The sequence below is a fragment of the Theropithecus gelada genome, chromosome 4 (genome assembly GCF_003255815.1).
Source record: "Theropithecus gelada isolate Dixy chromosome 4, Tgel_1.0, whole genome shotgun sequence".
Taxonomy (NCBI): domain Eukaryota; kingdom Metazoa; phylum Chordata; class Mammalia; order Primates; family Cercopithecidae; genus Theropithecus; species Theropithecus gelada.
This window is the reverse complement of record NC_037671.1, coordinates 56,337,988-56,357,265: the sequence shown is the minus strand read 5'-3', so window position 1 is coordinate 56,357,265 and position 19,278 is coordinate 56,337,988. Positions and strand designations below refer to the sequence as shown.

General features: G+C 34.7%; 1 protein-coding gene across 2 annotated transcripts in view; it reads right to left on the bottom strand.

Moving 5' to 3' along the window:
- MLIP (muscular LMNA interacting protein) overlaps nucleotides 1–19,278 on the bottom strand; it is a 251,536-nt gene that overhangs the window by 102,746 nt on the left and 129,512 nt on the right. For both annotated transcript variants that reach the window (XM_025382596.1, XM_025382597.1), the window contains exons 5-8: nucleotides 17,438–17,509; nucleotides 6,104–6,169; nucleotides 5,937–6,020; nucleotides 5,738–5,797 (exon numbers count right to left, since the gene is read on the bottom strand). In XM_025382596.1, the coding sequence (XP_025238381.1) occupies nucleotides 5,738–5,797; nucleotides 5,937–6,020; nucleotides 6,104–6,169; nucleotides 17,438–17,509 (282 nt within the window). The remainder of the gene's footprint in view (nucleotides 1–5,737; nucleotides 5,798–5,936; nucleotides 6,021–6,103; nucleotides 6,170–17,437; nucleotides 17,510–19,278) is intronic.

Sequence of the window (19,278 nt, the reverse complement as noted above, 5' to 3'; positions counted from 1 at the left end):
AGGGTGTGAGCAACTGTCCCAAATTTTGTTGCTGTCATCTCAACTCAGGACTGGGTTTATTGCAATGCAGAGGACTTCAGGAACCTTGGAAAAAGTGGTTTTGGTGACATAAAAAAGGAGATTTAAGAGGAAACTGGAGAAAAGGAATTGAAAGTAGAATATATAAACTTTTTTTTAACTTTTTAAAATTCATCCCTATCACACCTTCTCCCCTCAATCTTAGTTAATGATCTTACATTTTACTTCATTGAAAGGTGTTAGTTATGAAATAACTAAAGATATTGGTTATAAAATTATTTCTCTTCCACCAAACTACAAACATTCTTGCATCTATAGCTGTCATGTCCTTTATTTTCCATCCTGTTACAATGAAGGAATGAAGGACATTTCCAGCTTATTATCAAATGGTCTTAGCACATTTGGGCCACTATCACAAATATCATTGACTGAGTGGCTTATAAACAACAGAAGTTTATTTTCCACAGTTCTGGAGACTACGAGGTCTAAAATCCAGGCACTAGCAGATTTGGTGTCTGGTGAGGGCCCACTTCTGGTTCATAGATGAGGCCGTCTTGTATGTCTTTACATGGTGGAAAGGGTAAGAGGTTTCTCTCAGGACTGTTTTGTAAGGGAACTTACCCCATTCACAAGGTCCCCATCCTCATGACCCAATCATTTCCTAATGGCCCCATCTGATAATACCTTCATATATTTCAACATATGAATTCTCAGTAGGTGGGTGGGGCACAAATATTCAGACCTTTATTTCCCCTTCTTCTCTAGAATTAGTACTTCTTTCTCTGCTGAGACCAATGCCACCATATGCAAATTTGATCTGTCATTTTCAGCTTCACAAAACAAAAAATTCTTTCTTGACCTTACTACCAACCTAATTTCCTTTTCCTTTTAACAGCCAAACATTTCAAAATAGTTGTTTTGTTTTGTTTTTACATATTCTATCCCTGCTTTCTGATGCCACAACACATTTAAACATCAGAGATAAGATCAATGGGGTGAAGTGAGGGACTACTAAAATCTGAGGGTAGTAAAAAGAGGTAACAATGAAGACAATATCAAAGTGGTCCTTCAGCCTTCGGGGAGAAAATAGTTAACTATAGGTTTCAACAACTGGCCAGCTTCTGATGAATCTTTCCCTTGATCCCTTGCTTAGCAATGATGACTGGGACAGCTATTGGAAGAGAAGAATATACCATAAGCAGAGGTGCAGGGAGGCAGAAAGGAGGGTCAGGGTCACCAGGGTGGAGAGGAAGTGGCAAGTGGGAACTGGTTGATACTATGGCACTTCTCCCTTCTGAAGCACATGCTCCTCCTGCTCTTAAAGAATAAATAAATAAACCTCACCAGAATTGGCAAGTGCTAGGACTTGGGTTTCAGGACCTGCCACCCCAGGAACCAGGCATATATACACCCAACTTAGTTGACATGCTCAGGGAAATTTGAGTTTCCATGGAAACATAATAAGACATCTGAAAAACTTAAATACTATAAAAGAAAACAATGGTTCCTCTATTCCACTCCTAAGTATTTACCCAAGATAAGTGAAATCATATATCCATACAAAGTCTTGTTTACAAACGTTCTTGGAAGCTTTATTAGTAATAGCTCCAAATTAGAAATAACCCAACCATCTATTAACTGGTGAATAGATAAACAAAGGATGGAACATCCACGCAGTGGACTACTAATCAGCAATTTAAAAAAAAAAAAAAGAGCTACTGATCCATGCAATGATATGTGGATGAATTTCAAATGCCTTCTACTAAGTAAAGGCTAAAGTGACTACAGACTATATAATTACATTTATATGATATTCTTGAAAAGGCAAAAGCATAGAAACACATGAAAAGATAAGTGGTTTCCCAGGACTTGGGTTAGAGGGAAGTATATACTAAAAAGGAGCACAGGGAACTTTTTCAGTTGATGGAAATGTTTTGTTTGGAATGAGGTAGTAATTATATGATTGGATTCTTTTGTCAAAACTCAGAACTGTAAACTAAAAAGATGGAGTTTACAGTGATTACATTATGCCTCAATAAATCTTATTTAGAAGAAAAAATTACGTCAGCTTCAACAAAGAACGTAAGATAGGAATTGAAGGAAAGAATAGATACTGAACAAAATCTTGAACTGGAATATTAGATCAAGGATTCCTCTTGAAGGAATTAGAAAATAATAAATAGAAAAATATGAAGACTAAGAGACATGAAATACAGAATCAAAAGTGACAAAATCAGTATTATAAGAGTCCCATGTGGGAATAAATATTTGCAAAAATAATGATTAAAAATTACCGAGAATGTAAGGGAAAGAAAAGATCGAAGACTTCATATGAAAGGTCATAAAGGGTAACAATCAAAATATACAAGAAAAAAATGCATGCCTAGATACATCATAAAAAATATCTGTAAGATCATACATAAAGGTAAAGTTTTATACAGAAAAGCTTGTACAGCAATTCTGTAAATGATCACTCTATAGCCGAGGAACGAGTATCATGCTGACAAAATAATTCATAAGTATGTTGTTGAAGAAGAAGAAACCTAGGGGGAAAATGTTGAAGAAAGAGGACCTACAATTTTATTTGCAGCAAAACTATAATTTAAATGAAAAGGCAAAATAAAGATGTTATCATGGACAGAGCTCACAAAATCTACACAAAAAGATCTTGCTTTATACAACTGAAGCAAGATTCCAACAAGAAAAACAATAAACCCAGGAAAAAGCTTTGAATGTGTGCAAAATAAGGATCTAAATCAGAAATAAGTATCTAAACAAAGGAAAGATCAAGAAGTGTTCAGACATAAAGTTCAAAACAATACTAATAAATTGTATGTGTATGTGCTTGTGTTTTTACATACAGGTTGATTAAAAACAAGTAGGAAGTGAAAAATGCTATAGTGCTTACAAAATGTTGGGGAAAGACATTTATACATTTTAAAATTGATACAAAATTAAGCATAATAATTGTCTTTAAGAATGTACATGTAACTACCAGAAGTAACAAGATATAAAGTAAAATTTTCAAGATGTTTAAACTAGTAAATATCAAAATTGCCTAAGGAAAGCAGAAAAAAAAAACAAGAGAAATAAAAACATTTTAAATAGAAAACACGAAATAAGATAGCAAAAATTCACCCTAACATAACAAGAATTGCAATAATTATAAGTGGCTTAAGGTCCCTGGTAAATAGAATCTGATTGACTGTAAAAATTATATCCAGAAATATGCTGTTCTGAAGAAAATTAGACAAAAGGGTATGAAAAAAAGTAAAGTAACAGTAAATGATACATCTAGGAAAACAACAATTAGAAATTATAAATAAAAAGTCACTATATTAATACTCAAGAGGAAAACCTTAAGTTAAAAAATGATTATATATGCCGATAAAGCTTCTAAAAACTCAAAAACGAGAATGAATGCCAACACACAAGCACCAGCAATATGGTTTCAAAATATACAAGTGAAATCTAATAAACACTCCTTTAGACTTATCTTTCTCTGACCCTTGGCCGCAATCAACATCATTATACTCGAAACACTCTCTTCTATAGCTTCCATGATATCACACTGCTCTGACTTTCCTCTTACCATAAAAGTCTTCTTGTTATTATTTACTGGCTCTCCATCTCCTTTTTCAGACCTGTGATGTTATGTTCCTTGGAGCTCTGTACAGGACACTTACAATGTCTATGTGCAAATGACCCTCAGCTTCAAACACACAGGTTTAAGCTTTCTTGATAAGCACTTCAAACTCATCCTTGTCTAAAACTGACATAACCCTCTGCCTGCCACTATACAGCTCTTCTTTCGTTGTTGTCTGTCCTCAAAGCAGAGACCTGTAGTTCATTCATGATTCTTCTCTCTCCTTCACTACCTGCACCTGAACTCTCGGCAAGCCTCAAATGGTCATGCTTCTCTCTAGCTCTTCTGAACCCACCCTATTCAGACCACTGACTGTTTCCCTGACTGCAGGAGCCTCCTCACAGCAGCCATATTGATCATCTTCTATAGTTTCATGTTATTCCCACCATGGTTTTATGCCTCCCCATTTTCTTTGGAATAAAAGCTTCATGCCATGGCAAATAAGTGTTTAAATTACTGTGCTTAACCCAGTTTCTCAACATCATTTGCACTGTTCATCCCTAGCTCACTGTACAGCAAGCACATTGGCTGTCTTCTTTATCTTCATACACACTAAGCTCTTTCATGCTTCAGGAAATTTACACACGTCTGTTTCTGTACCTGACAGCTATTATTCCTGATCAAAATTTCTGTTGCTGGCTCTTTTCCACCTTTGGGTCTCAGCTTGAATTCTACCCCTTGATCACTACATTCAAAGCATGTGCCTTAGGTTACCCAGCCTTGCTTACGTTCCTAGTGCCTTGCAGCACCAGACTTACGGTAGGTGCTTAATAAATACCTGCTGAAGGAAAAATTGCCTTGAATGAAGTGGCCTAAAATACCGGGTTTTTTTTTTAACACCATAAGCATTAAATATTTGTTAAAGAAACCAGTAATGTAGATTATTATTTATATATAACTTCTTAAATCCCATTCTCATCATATTTAATATACTACAGGTCTTTTACATGTTCAACAAATGAAATAAGAAAAAATATATATTTTAAAATTGATATAATATATTTGACAAATCAAAGTTTTAGATTAAAAGGCTTAAAGGATATACAACAAAATAGACTTCAAATACAGAAATTATAATTATCCATTTGTGGGTCCTCTGCTAAAATATAATTAATATGATAATAATTGATTACTGGGTTTTATATGTCATTACTAATGGATATTTATTGATAATATTCCAATTGAAAATTAGGATTACTCTTCTAGTTATGTATAGTTCTGTACATTTGAAAATTACTTTAGATGCACAGTGTCCCATGTTTTAAGAAAGGACAGGAAAACAGTATACTAATTCCAAGGAAATAAATAAATAAGGCTGACCAAAAAAAAGAAAAACAGTAACTAATAACTAAAAATTATCAGTAAAGGAAAAATCATAGGCATTTTGAAATTTAGATGAGTAGAGCTTAAGTGTTTGAAAAAAATAATTTGGAGAAATGTAGTATTTTATAATAACAAATGAAAATAACTATTTTATAAGAAGGAAATATGTACACAATTACAACAATTAATAGTTTAGTAGTACTCTAACAATCTAAAATATCCAGTTTCATTTCCCTTTGAGTCAAAGAATAACGAAATAAATTCAATCAGCAAAAAGAAAAAAATTCTAGAAATATTACTTCTGTTAAACCTCTTAGACTAATTTTACTTTAGTCTATTTCATTTTTTACTTCTCTATTTTTAAGTGACTATAAATTCCATAAATATTGAATCTATAATTTGAGTGAGAATGAGCCACAAATTATACATTCTAAATGTCAACATAAAAAAAATAGTCTAATATGTTGGCTTTCAAATTGTTTTGAACTTGACCCACAGAAATAGATTCTACTTTGCAACCCTGTATAGACTTACCTTGCATTATATGTGTACATGTAATCAAATGTCAACAAAACCTATACATTACTTGAAACCAAGTCTAATATTTGCTCTTTAAAATTCTGCAAAAAAGACTGATTGCTATTCACTAAATTTATTTCTCAATTCACTATTGGACCTTGACTTGCAGTTTGGAAATCATTGATCTAATAAATCTTATGGTTCCATAAATTATATTAAATACATACATACTTTGACTGTGTCAGAACCCAACAATGTCTTTGGGGACCTTGAAGGAGAATCAGAAGAATGCTGGAAAAAAAGAAAGGAAGGAAGGAAGAAGAGAAAAGGAAAGAAAAGAACAAGCCTGTGAGGCATCATACTAAAGTAGAGGAAAATGAAGAGAAGCAAAGCAAATGTTTGAATTGCATATTCTAGTCTAAGGCATTACCATAGACAAGGAATCCTGTAAGACCTTATCAATGGTAGCACAGAGCTCTTCAGTTTGCTGCCTGAGCTGTGCAGGGAAATACAGCTGGAAGAATTGAAACCAGGTACTGGGTTAGCAATAAGTTTTGGGATTGCATACCAAAAGCAGGGGTAATCTGAAGTTATTACCTCCACTGGTGGTTCTAATGTGTTGTCCTTGGAGACACTTTCAGTCTTGGCTGGTTCATCTAGTGCCTAGTGATAAATGAAATAGTTCTTATATGAGGTTTCTAGTCATACAACTGGAGTAGAAAAGTCTCTTCAAAGAAAGCCTTGTATGTATTAATATTCCAAGAAAAAATATTTGAAGTATTTGATGAACTATTCTTTAACATAAAGACATTTTTCTTTTAGGTCTTAAGTTTAAATCTTTAATCCATCTTGATTGAATTTTTGTATAAGGTGTTAGGAAGGGGTCCAGTTTCAGTTTTCTGCATATGGCTAGCCAGTTTTCCCAACTTCATTTATTAAATAGGGAATCCTTTCCCCATTGCTTGTTTTTGTCAGGTTTGTCAAAGATCAGATGGGTGCAGATGTGTGGCATTATTTCTAAGGCCACTGTTCTGTTCCATTGCTCTATATATCTCTTTTGGTACCAGTACCATGCTGTTTTGATTACTGTAGCCTTGTAGTATAGTTTGAAGTCAGGTAGCATGATGCCTCCAGCTTTGTTCTTTTTGCTTATACAGCCAATTTGGCTTCAAACTCCCTGTCTCCCTAATGATGGGAACCAGGCAAAATCTCTATTTTCATTGTTTTCTCCTCTGCTGGGTCTAATGGGCACATTCAATAGTCATCCAGAGATTTGGGCAGAGTTTATCTACAACATTTAGGGCTCCATTTGGCACTCTCTTTTCCAGATTCTCCCCTCATTTTCTAGTTTCTGTATGACCTTACACTGTTCTCTGTTTCCTCATCTAATAAGTCTGCTGGGTTGCTGCTGAATTTTCACTACTTCATTGTGACCAGAAGAGGGACTACCCGTAAGGTGAAAAACTATAAAATCTAGAAACCAACCTAGTGCCATATTTTTCTTGCAAGCGTTGACTCTACTGCAGTTTCTACCTGCCTTGGTCATGCTTCAGTACCTTCAGATAGTTTTTTATATTCTTATCCAGAGTTTATCATTGTTATCTGTAAAACAGTTGGTCCAATACAAGCTACTTCTCTATTTGCAGAAGCAGAATAAGGCAAGCTAATTTAAAATTAATTCAAATTTCTATTTTCAGCACATATTTTATCACAGAGATTGTATAAATTAAATCTCAAACCTGTCTCAGGGTAGGCTCGTGACTAAAGGTCATTTTTTCCTACCCTAAGCCTAGATTGCTATAAGAAAATGTTATGACCATTCACAGTGGCTCACACCTGTAATCTTAGCAATTTGGAAGGCTGAGGCAGAAGGATCACTTGAACCCAGGAGTTCAAGAACAGCCTGGGCAACACAGTGAGATCTCATCTCTATAAAAAATTTCAGAAATTAGCGGAATGTGGTGACATACACTTGTAGTTTCAGAAACTTGAGAGACTGAGGCAGGAAGATGGTTGAGCCCAGGAGTTCGAGGTTACAGTGAGCCCTGATCACACCACTGCACTCCAGACTGGGCAACAGAGTAAGACACTGTCTCTAAAAAAATAAAAATAAAAAAGCAGGATTGTCATTTCCCTTTGAAAAAAAAAAGTTATCATTCTTCTTGCAACTGAGAGTGTAACAATTCAAAAATCCTGACCTCTTAATGGGGATGCAATTCCCATTCTCTATTTTACCAGAGCATCAGCACCATGACAAACGTTCTGAATTTCAGCCTGCTTTTAGTATTTGACCCTTGGGGATTTCCCCTGCCTTTTGGGTTCTTTTTGTTTTTGTTTTTTTTGTTTTGTTTTGTTTTGTTTCTTTTAGTGAACTCAGCATTATACTGGGCTGAACACACATAAAATTGTCAGTATTTAACTGAAAAACACTTGCCAAGATGTCAATTTCATGTGGTTTGATTTGTTTTTTAATGCATTTTTTAAATTGATCCTCGATTATAGGTATTTTACAACAGGAAATTTTTCAAGCAATCTAGTTTCAGTGTACTTTCAAAGTTTGAAAATCTACAGCCAGAAAGGTTACAGAAAAAATATATGCCATGGGTTCTGAAAACAGTTATAAAAGAGGTTACCAAAAATGCAATAAGCAATTGTAGGCACAATGCAGTTATTTTCAAGAGAAATATCGTCACTTGAATATATACGTTCCGGTAGATTTGTAAACAGACAAATGAAAGACTCAGTTCTCTATTGTCGTGTATTATATAACTTTTTAGAATTACAGATTCCCCTCTCCTCTTATTTAGATTTACCTCCTATTTCTCATTTCTTTATTCCCATTCTGAGGTAGATATATCCTGATAGAAGGTGTTACGCCAATTGTGAAACCATGGAATCCATTGCTCATCAAAATCTCTTTTCCCCCTTCTAACAACCAGGGATCTCCATCCAGAACTATTAGCCTTGACCAACAGGTACCAGGTCCAGATGCTAGAACTGCCATTTTGGCATGGGACATACCCCCTAAGAATTGGGAATTACCAGGTCCAGATGCTAGAACTGCCATTTTGGCAAGGGATATACCCCTAAGAATTCAGAAAAGTGACTTTAAAAGATAAAATTTTACTATCCCATGTTTTAATAGCTCATACAGATAAATATTGTCTGGAAATTTTTGTTTTCAAAATCCACTTTGAAGGTTTGTTATGATAATCTAATAAAAACATTCAAGATTGCTTCTTTCTTACCATAACAAAAATCTATTTTGTGCTTTCTTTCTTCATTCTTTAAAATTATGATTAATCATGAGAAATGATTGGCAGGGAACTGAAAATTTCACAAAAATAACTCTTCACTGGTGAAGAGTTTAATATTTTCCTGGCATGCTGTTTCAATCACCTCCTATTCACCTTGTTAATGGGGGGGGAGGTTCCTTTCCTTGTGTTACAGGGATAGATGGTTACATAACCCTTGACACTATACAGATAAAATCCATGACAGTTTATTAGTCACATATACTCACAGTCCAGGGAAGGTGGACACCACAAAACATGCAGGGCCACATGGACGTCGCAATAAGGAACAACCAGGGGTTGTGGGTATCCAGAGAGTAATGTGCCCCGGTTCCACAAAAGGATATGATTGGCTTGTTTGAACTGGAACCTATTACTAAGGTATACTCAGGAATTGCACCTGGTCAGTTGGATAAGGAAGGTTATTTGGCTAGAGAACCATATCTGCAGGAGCAGAGTGAAGAGGGGAACTTGCAATTAGGCCATTTGAGGCTCTCTCAATGCTAGCAGATGTCAAGGTAGCACACAATATTGGGCCTTAATTTTAGGTCTCACACCACATGTGACCTCTACTATAGTGAAAATTATGGAGACAAAAAATGTCAGAAATTAAAGATCAGGACTAAGAGCCAGCTCCTCAGGAGGGGATTTTGTTCTGTCTCTTGCTCACCATTCCAACAATGCCTTTCATATGCTCCTCACTCGAAGGCTGCTCTTTAACCACAAAGAACCACTTGAGTTCTTTGAACTTGCGGTGATCTTTTGAACTACATGCAATTAACTCTTCCTAGATCCACTCTCAGTTCACTTAGAGAATTCCTATTCATCCCGAAGATCCAAATCAAACTCCTTTATAACATCTTTCTTGGCCTAACACTAGGCAAAGTCAGCCATTCTCTGTTTGGGGCACCATATCACTTTGCACATATCTTAAGTATATTGTATCATAATTACTTTTTAAACTATATCTCTACCCTACTGGGCTATTTGTCCTAGTAGGCTACAGAAAATATGATATTTATCTTTGTAGGCCCAGGATAGAGAATATGATAGGTGCTCAGTAAAGGTTTTTATGATGAATCACTGGGTAAACCAATGAATAAATGAAGTTAAGTTAAATTAATAAATGAATCATAGAAATAATATGATTTAAATACTCCCTGGTAAAATGCTCTAGAGAAGTGATTTAAACTCTTTGAGTAACTTAATTAACAAATAAACTATATCTTTCTCTATATTACAGTTAAATTTGTTTACCATCAAAGATTTGAGCATATAATCAATGCTAGTGCAATGAGATTATTTCCTTTTTCAACCCAAACCAAGTAAGATCAACATTTTAATTAGTCTGTGGAAACTTACTGCTGGTAAACATAACTTTTATTAGGTTACTTGTGATACTGAAATTCACTCAGAGAATGACAGAACTATCTACTCAGGTCCGTTGGAAAACTATAGAAAATAACTTGTGCTAGGTCAGTAATGCTAAAATTTTGAAATGGCACAAAATACTCAGACTGTGTTTTAAAAATTGGATGGGGGGCTTATTTTGAACTTAAGTAGTCTTGAAATTTACTAGAATTGATTTTTTTAATTGACTGTGTGTTACTTGTCAGATGTATCATTGTGATATACACTCCTTCTAGCTTCTTTTCCTATTGTCCAAAAATTTCTTTTAAAAACATATTTTAAATCTCCATTAGTAAGAATTCTGACCAGAGATTGCTTTTTGGCAAGCTAGCCAGCAGGAAGATATTGTTTCTCTAGATTTATTCATTTTGGGTAAAAGTCTCTTAAAATATTATCTAATAAATTATTGCTATTAAAAATGTACATTTTCTACCAAGTTGGACTACAGAAATTGAGGCATAAATGGAATATTCTTTGAGCTCATTCATCTTAAAGAATTCTTAACAAATACAAATAATCAGAAATACTCTCATTAGAAGTGTTGGTAGTTTGTTCAGAAGTGCCAACTTTGGGGTCTAGCTTTCGAAAAGACACCAAATAAATCTCATAGCAGAAAATAGTTTCTGAACTTAACACTACATTAAAATTCAGAGCCAAGAAATGTGAAAAAGCACTGTAAATCAAAGTCCTTGTGTAAAAGTATGCCAATAAACTGTAATAGGTATTCCCAATTATGAGTGCCTCTGATGAAACTGCAAACATTTTTTACTCAAATATATTGAGTTAGTCTAATTTGCTCCCTTAAAATATAGGATGAAGTTCTAAAAATTGGGAGTTGGAAAGTAAACTGCCTCCAAAGGAAGAATGATCTAACAGAATCTGTAAACTTTTTGTTATACCTAGACTATCTATTTGATTGAATTTCAAAGTTTTCATTCCTGAGTTATTAGATTTTAGTAATGATCAAATCAACCCCCCAAAATTATGTTTACCCTAAATTCTCCTATACTTCATTAATATGACCCGCTATTTGGTAGAATAAATCCCCCAATGACTACAAAATACTTACCAGACTAATACAAAACCATTTGTAGGATAGTAGAAATTGTTAGAAAAATGAATCTCACTTTGATTGTCTAGTTGGGGATTCAGGTCTGAATAACGTTCACCTCTGAAGGAAAGGAAAAAAGGACACTACAAACCGAAGGAGCTTGCAGATATATACAGTAGGGTTACTTTAAAGGTCTAGGAATATTTACCAGTAAAATATTTTTACATGATTGGTTTTAAAATATCAAGAACTGAAGATACTTGGTGATTTTACTCCCAAGAGCTTTGGAAAGTTAAATGTTTGTTCCTCCTACAGAGCAGGGAGTTTTTGCAAACCATTCCAACCGGTTTCAAACACATTCCAGCAAAGCTCAATGGCAGGAGAATCTACACTTTTTTTGCACTTAATTAAGGATGGCAGAAGGGTGTTCTTTATTTCCAGAAGCACCTCCTTCACTGTAATTTGCCTCATCTCTTTCAGTAGCTCAACGAATTGAGCTGGTTTGTAATCCATCACTCTCTCAAGTCATCTCAGAGCGACATTATTTCCCATTTTCTTTTAATTTTTCCACATAAAAACAAAATACTCTTGTTGCTCTCATTTAATGAAGATATAAATATATCTTACCAAGTAATGAAAACAAGTATTGTAGGCAGGGATCCCATATCAACATCCCTCTCAATAATTCACTGTAGTTAGCTGATGTCACTGTAAGGTAGGGAACAGGGAAGGCTGAGAGCCAATCAGAGCTCCTCTGAGGTCCAATTTAGCAATTTAGTAACCTTGTTGCTTTAGGGAATTTACTTGGCTTCTTTGAGCATTAAATTCTTCACAGAGTTGTGAAGATGAAAGCACACTTAGCTCAATATCTGAAACACTAGAGTATTCAATATGGTAGTCATTGTGATTGTATTGTCTAATCTTCAAAAGGTGCCAGCTTACTTCCCTTCTAGCAGAAGGCCATTCTATAAGCTTTTCCATGGAAGTAGAATTGATGAGGCTTATTCTGTCCTAAAGAAAGACCTTTTGCTATTGTTGTTTTGATTGGCATACAGTAGTCTACTTTATTTTCATATGCTTAAGAACCTGTGGAATACAATTGGAAATTTTACAGACCTATATGGCCCCAAACTAAACTCATTTATTCAATGAACATTTAGTAAAGAATATATCATCTCCTCAAAAAGTTCAAGATAAAGAAAGAAAGCAGTAAATATGCATAATTAAATACAATTTGATAATTTTTTTTTAAATTATGTACACAGTAGACAACTACCCGAGAACCATCTACCATAGATTTGAGTCCTGGACTCTTCTCCATTATTAAAGAAATTGGGAACACATTTGCCTCTTGTACTAAAATCTATATTAAGCAATGTTTCTTTAATATAGGTCATGTGCTAAATTAGCAATAAGGTTTTGCTAAATTTTTAAGACATAAAGAAATCTTCTTTTTTGAGACTGAGTCTCACTGTGTCACCCAGGCTGGAGTGCAGTGGTGCAATCTCGGCTCACTGCAACCTCCACCTCCCAAGTTCGAGTGACTCTCCTTCCTCAGCCCCCAGAGTAGCTGAGATTACAGGCATCTGCCACCATACTCAGTTAAATTTTTCTTTTGTATTATCAGTAGAGACAGGGTTTCACCATGTTGGTCAGGCTGATCTCAAATTTCTGACCTCAGGAGATCCACCCACCTCGGTCTCCCAAAGTGCTGGGATTACAGGTATGAGCCATCACACCCTGCCAAGATATAAAGAGATTTTAAAATATTCTCACCTAAGGACATATGTTTAATAAGATTGGAGTTTAGCAACTCATGCTTTAAAAAATTAAATAGGCAACTTAGCTGGGTGTGATGGTGTGTACCTGTAGTTCCAGCTACTCAAGAGGCTGAGACAAGACGATTCCTTGAGACTAGGAGCTCAAATCTAGTCTGGGCAACATAGCAAGACCCCATTTCAAAAAATGAAACAAAAAATCAAAGCGGCAACTTAGAATAAATAGACTTGATAGCTGACAGGATATATCACAATTTTGCCTTTCTCTTTTTATGCCATCGTTTTTATTAGTTGTCAAAATAACTAATTTTATATTCCTTGCACCAAAGGAAAGATGTTTATCCTATAACTTTCCATTTAAAGAATTAAACCTGTAATTATTTTTTGCTGTATATAAAACTGAGCTGCTCCAGAATTCTTCTGTCAAGTACACACTTCTTATGAATCAAATGTATCATGAAAATGGCAGACAGTAATGCCATTTATTAGGAACATTGTACCTAGCCCCAGCCCTAATTTTATGCTCAGAAATACTTATGAGGAAGGAAACAGAGAATTTAAATTACTTTCAAGGAAAAAATTTATATTTTCATGGAAAAATATTAACCATTGGTAAGACAATAAAAGTGCATATTCTTTGATTTTATGGAAATACTTCTTCATTCATTCTCTCCTCCTTTAACAATTACATGATAAAAATAATAATCTATTTATTTGGAATATTAATATGTGCCAAACAGTTTAATTTTAAGTTTTTACCTATTGCTGTCTGACTGAGATAAGAAGAAAAACTAGTCAATGAAAGAGAGACTTTTAACATTCTCTGAAAAAGACAGCAATATACACATCAAGACTGATATGGTTTGGCTGTGTCCCCTCCCAAATCTCAACTTGAATTGTAGCTCCCAGAATTCCCATGTGTTGTGGGGGGAACCCAGAGGGAGGTAATTGAATCATGGGGGCCAGTCTTTCCTTGCTGTTCTCATGATAATGAGTAAGTCTCACAGGATCTGATGAATTTATTAGGGGTTTCTGCTTTTGCTTATTCCTCATTTTCTCTTGCTGCCACCTTGTAAGAAGTGCCTTTGATTCTGAGGCCTCCTCAGCCATGTGGAACTGTAAGTCCAATTAAACCTCTTTTTTTTCCAGTCTCAGTTATGTCTTTATCAGCAGAGTGAAAACAGACTAATACAAAGACTAAAAATAAAGTCCATATCGAAGTTGTTTTATCTACAGACCTTAGTATATTGTTGAACATAATGTAATAAAGTCTATGGACAGTCACAATGTAAAGTAATCTGATTACTTCATAATCACTTGTATTTCATCCTCATGTGATTCTTGGAGAAGATGATTATTGGCAGGAGATTAAGCCAAAGACCCTGATGAAGCCAACACAATAAAAATCATACCTTACATTTACCTCTCCCTATAAATCCTTATTTAAGACTTAAGCTACAAATGCTTCCTTCTTAAAGGTTCACAGGGGGAAAATGATAGAATATGGAATAAGATATAAATTTAAATTTTGATGCGGACAATAAATTACAGAACAGAAGTACCAGAAACCTCATGTTCCCTGCCAACAAAGTGTACTCTTTTAAAAATGATGGGCCTCATCCAGGGTTGAGTAAAACTGAAACCAATCCAGTAATTCAATGAGAGCTTAATGTCTCATTACAAGAGATGCTTGTATTTCAATTCGGAGAAAATCTTGTTTTTAAAAATAGCATTATTTTTAAAAAGTAAATCTCATTTCTCATTAATTATACTATATGCTGTAGAACAGAATGTGGCATAAGATACCCACCATGGGTATAATCCAATTGGAGAGATAATTGTTGAAATAGCTAAGACATGAATTATTTTTGTTAGCTCCAGCTTCAAGGAATTCCACAGGATGGACTCTAGCCAAGTATTATAATGAATCTACAACATTACCCTACCCCTGAATTGTGGTGTTCTGTGTTATATCAAAGAGATCTCAGAAAACCTTCTGTGATTTAAAATATTGCAAGATTTTTATTCTTCCATAAATAGAAGAGTTCCTCAAGATTATAGTCCTAATTTCCCCACTCAATTCAGAAATAAATCCCTTTGATTTCAACGGCATTAAGATAAAGTCTATTGTATATGCAGATGGGTGTAAAGGATTAAATTGCCAGATTTATTTTTTAAAACTGTAACACCGAAAGGAGCAATACAATATCATTCAAAAAATACCATTGAAAATGGAGGTAACTCATAAAATCTTTAGATAAGGCTTTGATATTTTAAAATTCTTACAAAGTAAAGTTTCTTATTAAGGAGCACATAACATGGGAAAGCCTGTAGAAAATATGTGGAATAATTTAAAGGGCCTAAAGAAAAAAAATTCATATCACATCTGAGACCTTTGAATAAGTTAAATGTTTATGGTCCAAAAACTATACTAGCCAAGAGACAATAACCTACATTAGTACTTATACAAATATTCAGCCCCCTCTGGAATAACATTATTTTAAATTTAGATGTCATGTTTATATTTCGTACTAAAAATAGAAATAATTTTCCTACAGAACGTTTTATTTAAAATTAAAAACACAAAATCTTTTGCACATGAACTTGTATAATAGGTTAAATATACATCAATACCACCATACACATTTATGAAATGGGTTTCTAATAAAATTGGAAATTAAACTAATGACTCTTCATCTTTACTGACTAATGAATACATTATAAACTCTATAATTTAGTTTATTGGAAGAGAATTCTGGAAACAATCCTAATGGACAGAGATTCTGGAAACAGTACTGACATCTAGTCTTATCTCACAGAAGACTTTCAGAAAGATTAACTTTCATTTTTCTAAATAGGAAATTTACATAGTAGCAGAACATAGTTCCAGGAGAATGTGCCTAGATGAGGTGAGACAAGTATGAGGGAAGGATGAGGATGAAAGCAGGCTCCTTAACTCCTCTTTGTCTCACTGCTGATGGAGAGTGATTCTCCCACATCTGTGAAAGCACACACTTGTGACAAGTTTCCAGAAATAGTTATCCAAAATAGGCAGTCTGTGGGAACTCTGCCACCATCTCCCACCATTATGGCCCTAGAGTGTGGAATAAGGGGCAATGGAAAAGTGTCCCTTTCCACAACCTCCTGAAGTCTCCTGAAATCCGTGTTTTAATCCCATCTCATCTTTTAACAGGCAATAAGGGGTAGAAATTCAGGAGAGATGCTAGGGAAAAAGCTGCAGATTTTCCTGCAGCCTAGTGAACCTACAGTTCAAAGCACTTACATATACAGAACATAGATTGGACACTACCTGTATATAATTTGGAATTAATGTCTACCTATACACTACTTATCCCACTAACAATTCCTGCTTATTAGATAAGAGATCATACAAAGGTTTTACTCTTCAGATCATGCTAAAAGTATAAGAATGTAGATTTATAAACCAGTGATCAAAATGCCACCTGGTTGGCAAACAACGTTTTGATAAATGATAGTAACAGTCTTGAAACTCCATAATTACACACAAAAAAATGGACTTAGTGCATTGAGAAATAAATTGACTAAATACATAATCATAAAAGTAATATATGAAATGGATAATTTCACAGACTTGGTAAGTCATTTCACTTTGATTCTGATATAACTCTATTTGGCTTTCATTTAAACATGCATAACATACTTATTAAACAGGAGGCTTTAATTTAATTTACCTACTTACGTAACAACCTATAATTTTATTATAAATGACCCTTAATAGCAAAGCAAAAATCTCTTGGAGCCATGTGAAAGCAGTTGGGTCACTGACCGTCATCCCAGTCTTCCCTTCTGTTGATGAAAGTGGGACCACTGGATGGCAAGAATGGATGTGTGAAGAGGTTTAGTCCACAATGGAATCTATGAGGCTGAGTTGAATACTCAGCTATAATATCTGAGTATCAGTATAGTACAATGGTGGAAGCCACTGTTAGTCACCAAGTATTTACCAGTCAACAACCAATGTGGCCAACTGTTCACAAATAATCCCATTTTACCCCAATTCTTTTGATCAATATGAATAGATATGAAAGTTCTTGATATGAAAGTTTTTGAATATAATAATTATTTAAAATTCCAAAGAAGAAGGATTTATCCAAATCTGAATCAAGTTTCCCAAAGCAGCTTGACAGTGGATTAAACATCTCTAGGCTCATATTCAGCCTCTAGTGATAAACCAATAATGTCTACTACAATTATATTCACCAAAATGTTTTCACCACATCATCCTAAACTGAGAATGGAATATTATTTTAGTAAAGGCAGAACTTTAAAACAGAAATCTTCCCAACAGAAATTTTAGAAAACATTTTAAAAATCACATTAGAAATGTAAAATTCACCGTTTTTGAGCCAACACTGACCTTCTGTTCCAAAAGCAATGTGTTTGTAGGGATTGCTGCAAAAGCCTTGTAGCTTGACTTGGTCTTGTATTGCTAGAATGGGCAACCAGAAAGCAAGAGTAGATATGAAAATGGGAAAGAACATGACATAATTTTCAGACAGTTCTACCAAGTTAAACGACACGTTATCAAATGAAGAAAATGGTTATTATGCTGAACAACTTGTTTCTGACAGAAACAATTAGCTTACCATGTTAATATTTTATTAGAATGAGAAGCAAAGAAGTGCCACAGTAAAATAGCAGCCTAGAGATTACAGGCAATTATATGCCACTCCGTTTCAGAACTTAAAAACTTCCTTTACACAAAGTTATATATAAATTTTTCATTAGCAGCATTCCCTCATAGGAGTACTATTCTATACAAGAGGACAGGAGGTGGTTCTGCTTGATCCTCAAAGGAATGTTTCTTTTTAACAGTCTCACAATTAACAAATATTATGCCAGTAAGTGTAATTGAGCTCTTGATCATTTTCTTACATCATCCATAAAAACAAAGATCAAAATACATAAAAATTAGCAGCCATTTTTTTATGCAAGCAGCAAAGTAGTCAATAATTTGAACATAAACAATATGAGCAATGTAACCCCATAAAGAAAAACAAAAAGTACACATGCTTGATCTTAAACTCATTTTTTAAACCTCATCATCCCCTGCACTTTCTAACAGTTATGTTAATGAAGCAAAGGTTAAAACTTCCTAAGTGTTAAGTACAACTCAGAATAAAATAGTTCAGTGTTGTAGAATATTTGGGGGAGAGGGGCGAGCAAGAGGAAGCTGTAGAAATCAGGATAAATATGCATAATCAAAAACTCAGTTTTGATACTGTTCTGGGTCTCCAGCTGATTAACTGAGTTCAAGGCTCCTGTCCCTTCAGATGTCCTTGTCTCAGGCAGCTTCCCCAGTGGCCAGTACCAGTGAGGAAATCGGCACAGAGCTTCAGGCTCTCTTAGTGTCTTCAAAAGAAAACCAAAGTGTCTGCAGAAGACAGTGTCATCAAATAAAATTAAGCCTTGGGTTTTATAGATGTAATTGAAGGAAACTTCATTAAAGTGGGGTGGTGAAGGTAAGAGACTGGCACATTCATTTTCCTTAGGAAAAAGTTGAAGTTGTGAGGAATCAAAGTGCCAGATCTAGAAAAAGAAAGTCAGCATCCAGCTAACAGCAGGATGCATTCTCTTTTTTACTGTTTTCTTTCTTTTCTTGGTATACTGAGCTAGAGATAATGAAAAAGCCTGCATGCCAGTAAGTGGCATTATCACACTAGCCAGATAATCAGTCACCCACAAACACATGCTCACTTACACACTCTTATTCATACACATGAATATATACATATATATACATACTCACATACAGACACACACACACACTCTTTCACAAACACACACCCAGCTAAAAGTGCACAAGAGCTCAGAAGCTACACACTTTTTCCCAAAAAATGTACTCTGAATATTTACTTGTCTTCCACTTTCCCTCCACCATATAGCTCTTCTCCCATAGGAAGAAGCTATATGGCTTTCTGCAAGTCTCTCAACTCTTAAGGAACCTACTCTCCCATCTTCTACATGAGAGGCAATTGCTGGAAGATGTCTCAGGTCACTTCAAGCCCTAAGTTGCTACATTGACCCTGCCCTGCTGTGGTCTCTAGACAAAAAGATATTTGAATAAGAATTGAAATTGAAATACTATCTTTCCATGGGCAATAGGAGCTGACATTTATTACTATGCTGACATTTATTATTATTACTCACTTAATTTTACAGAAGCCCTATAACTAGAGAGTTATTAAGAAAAGCAGA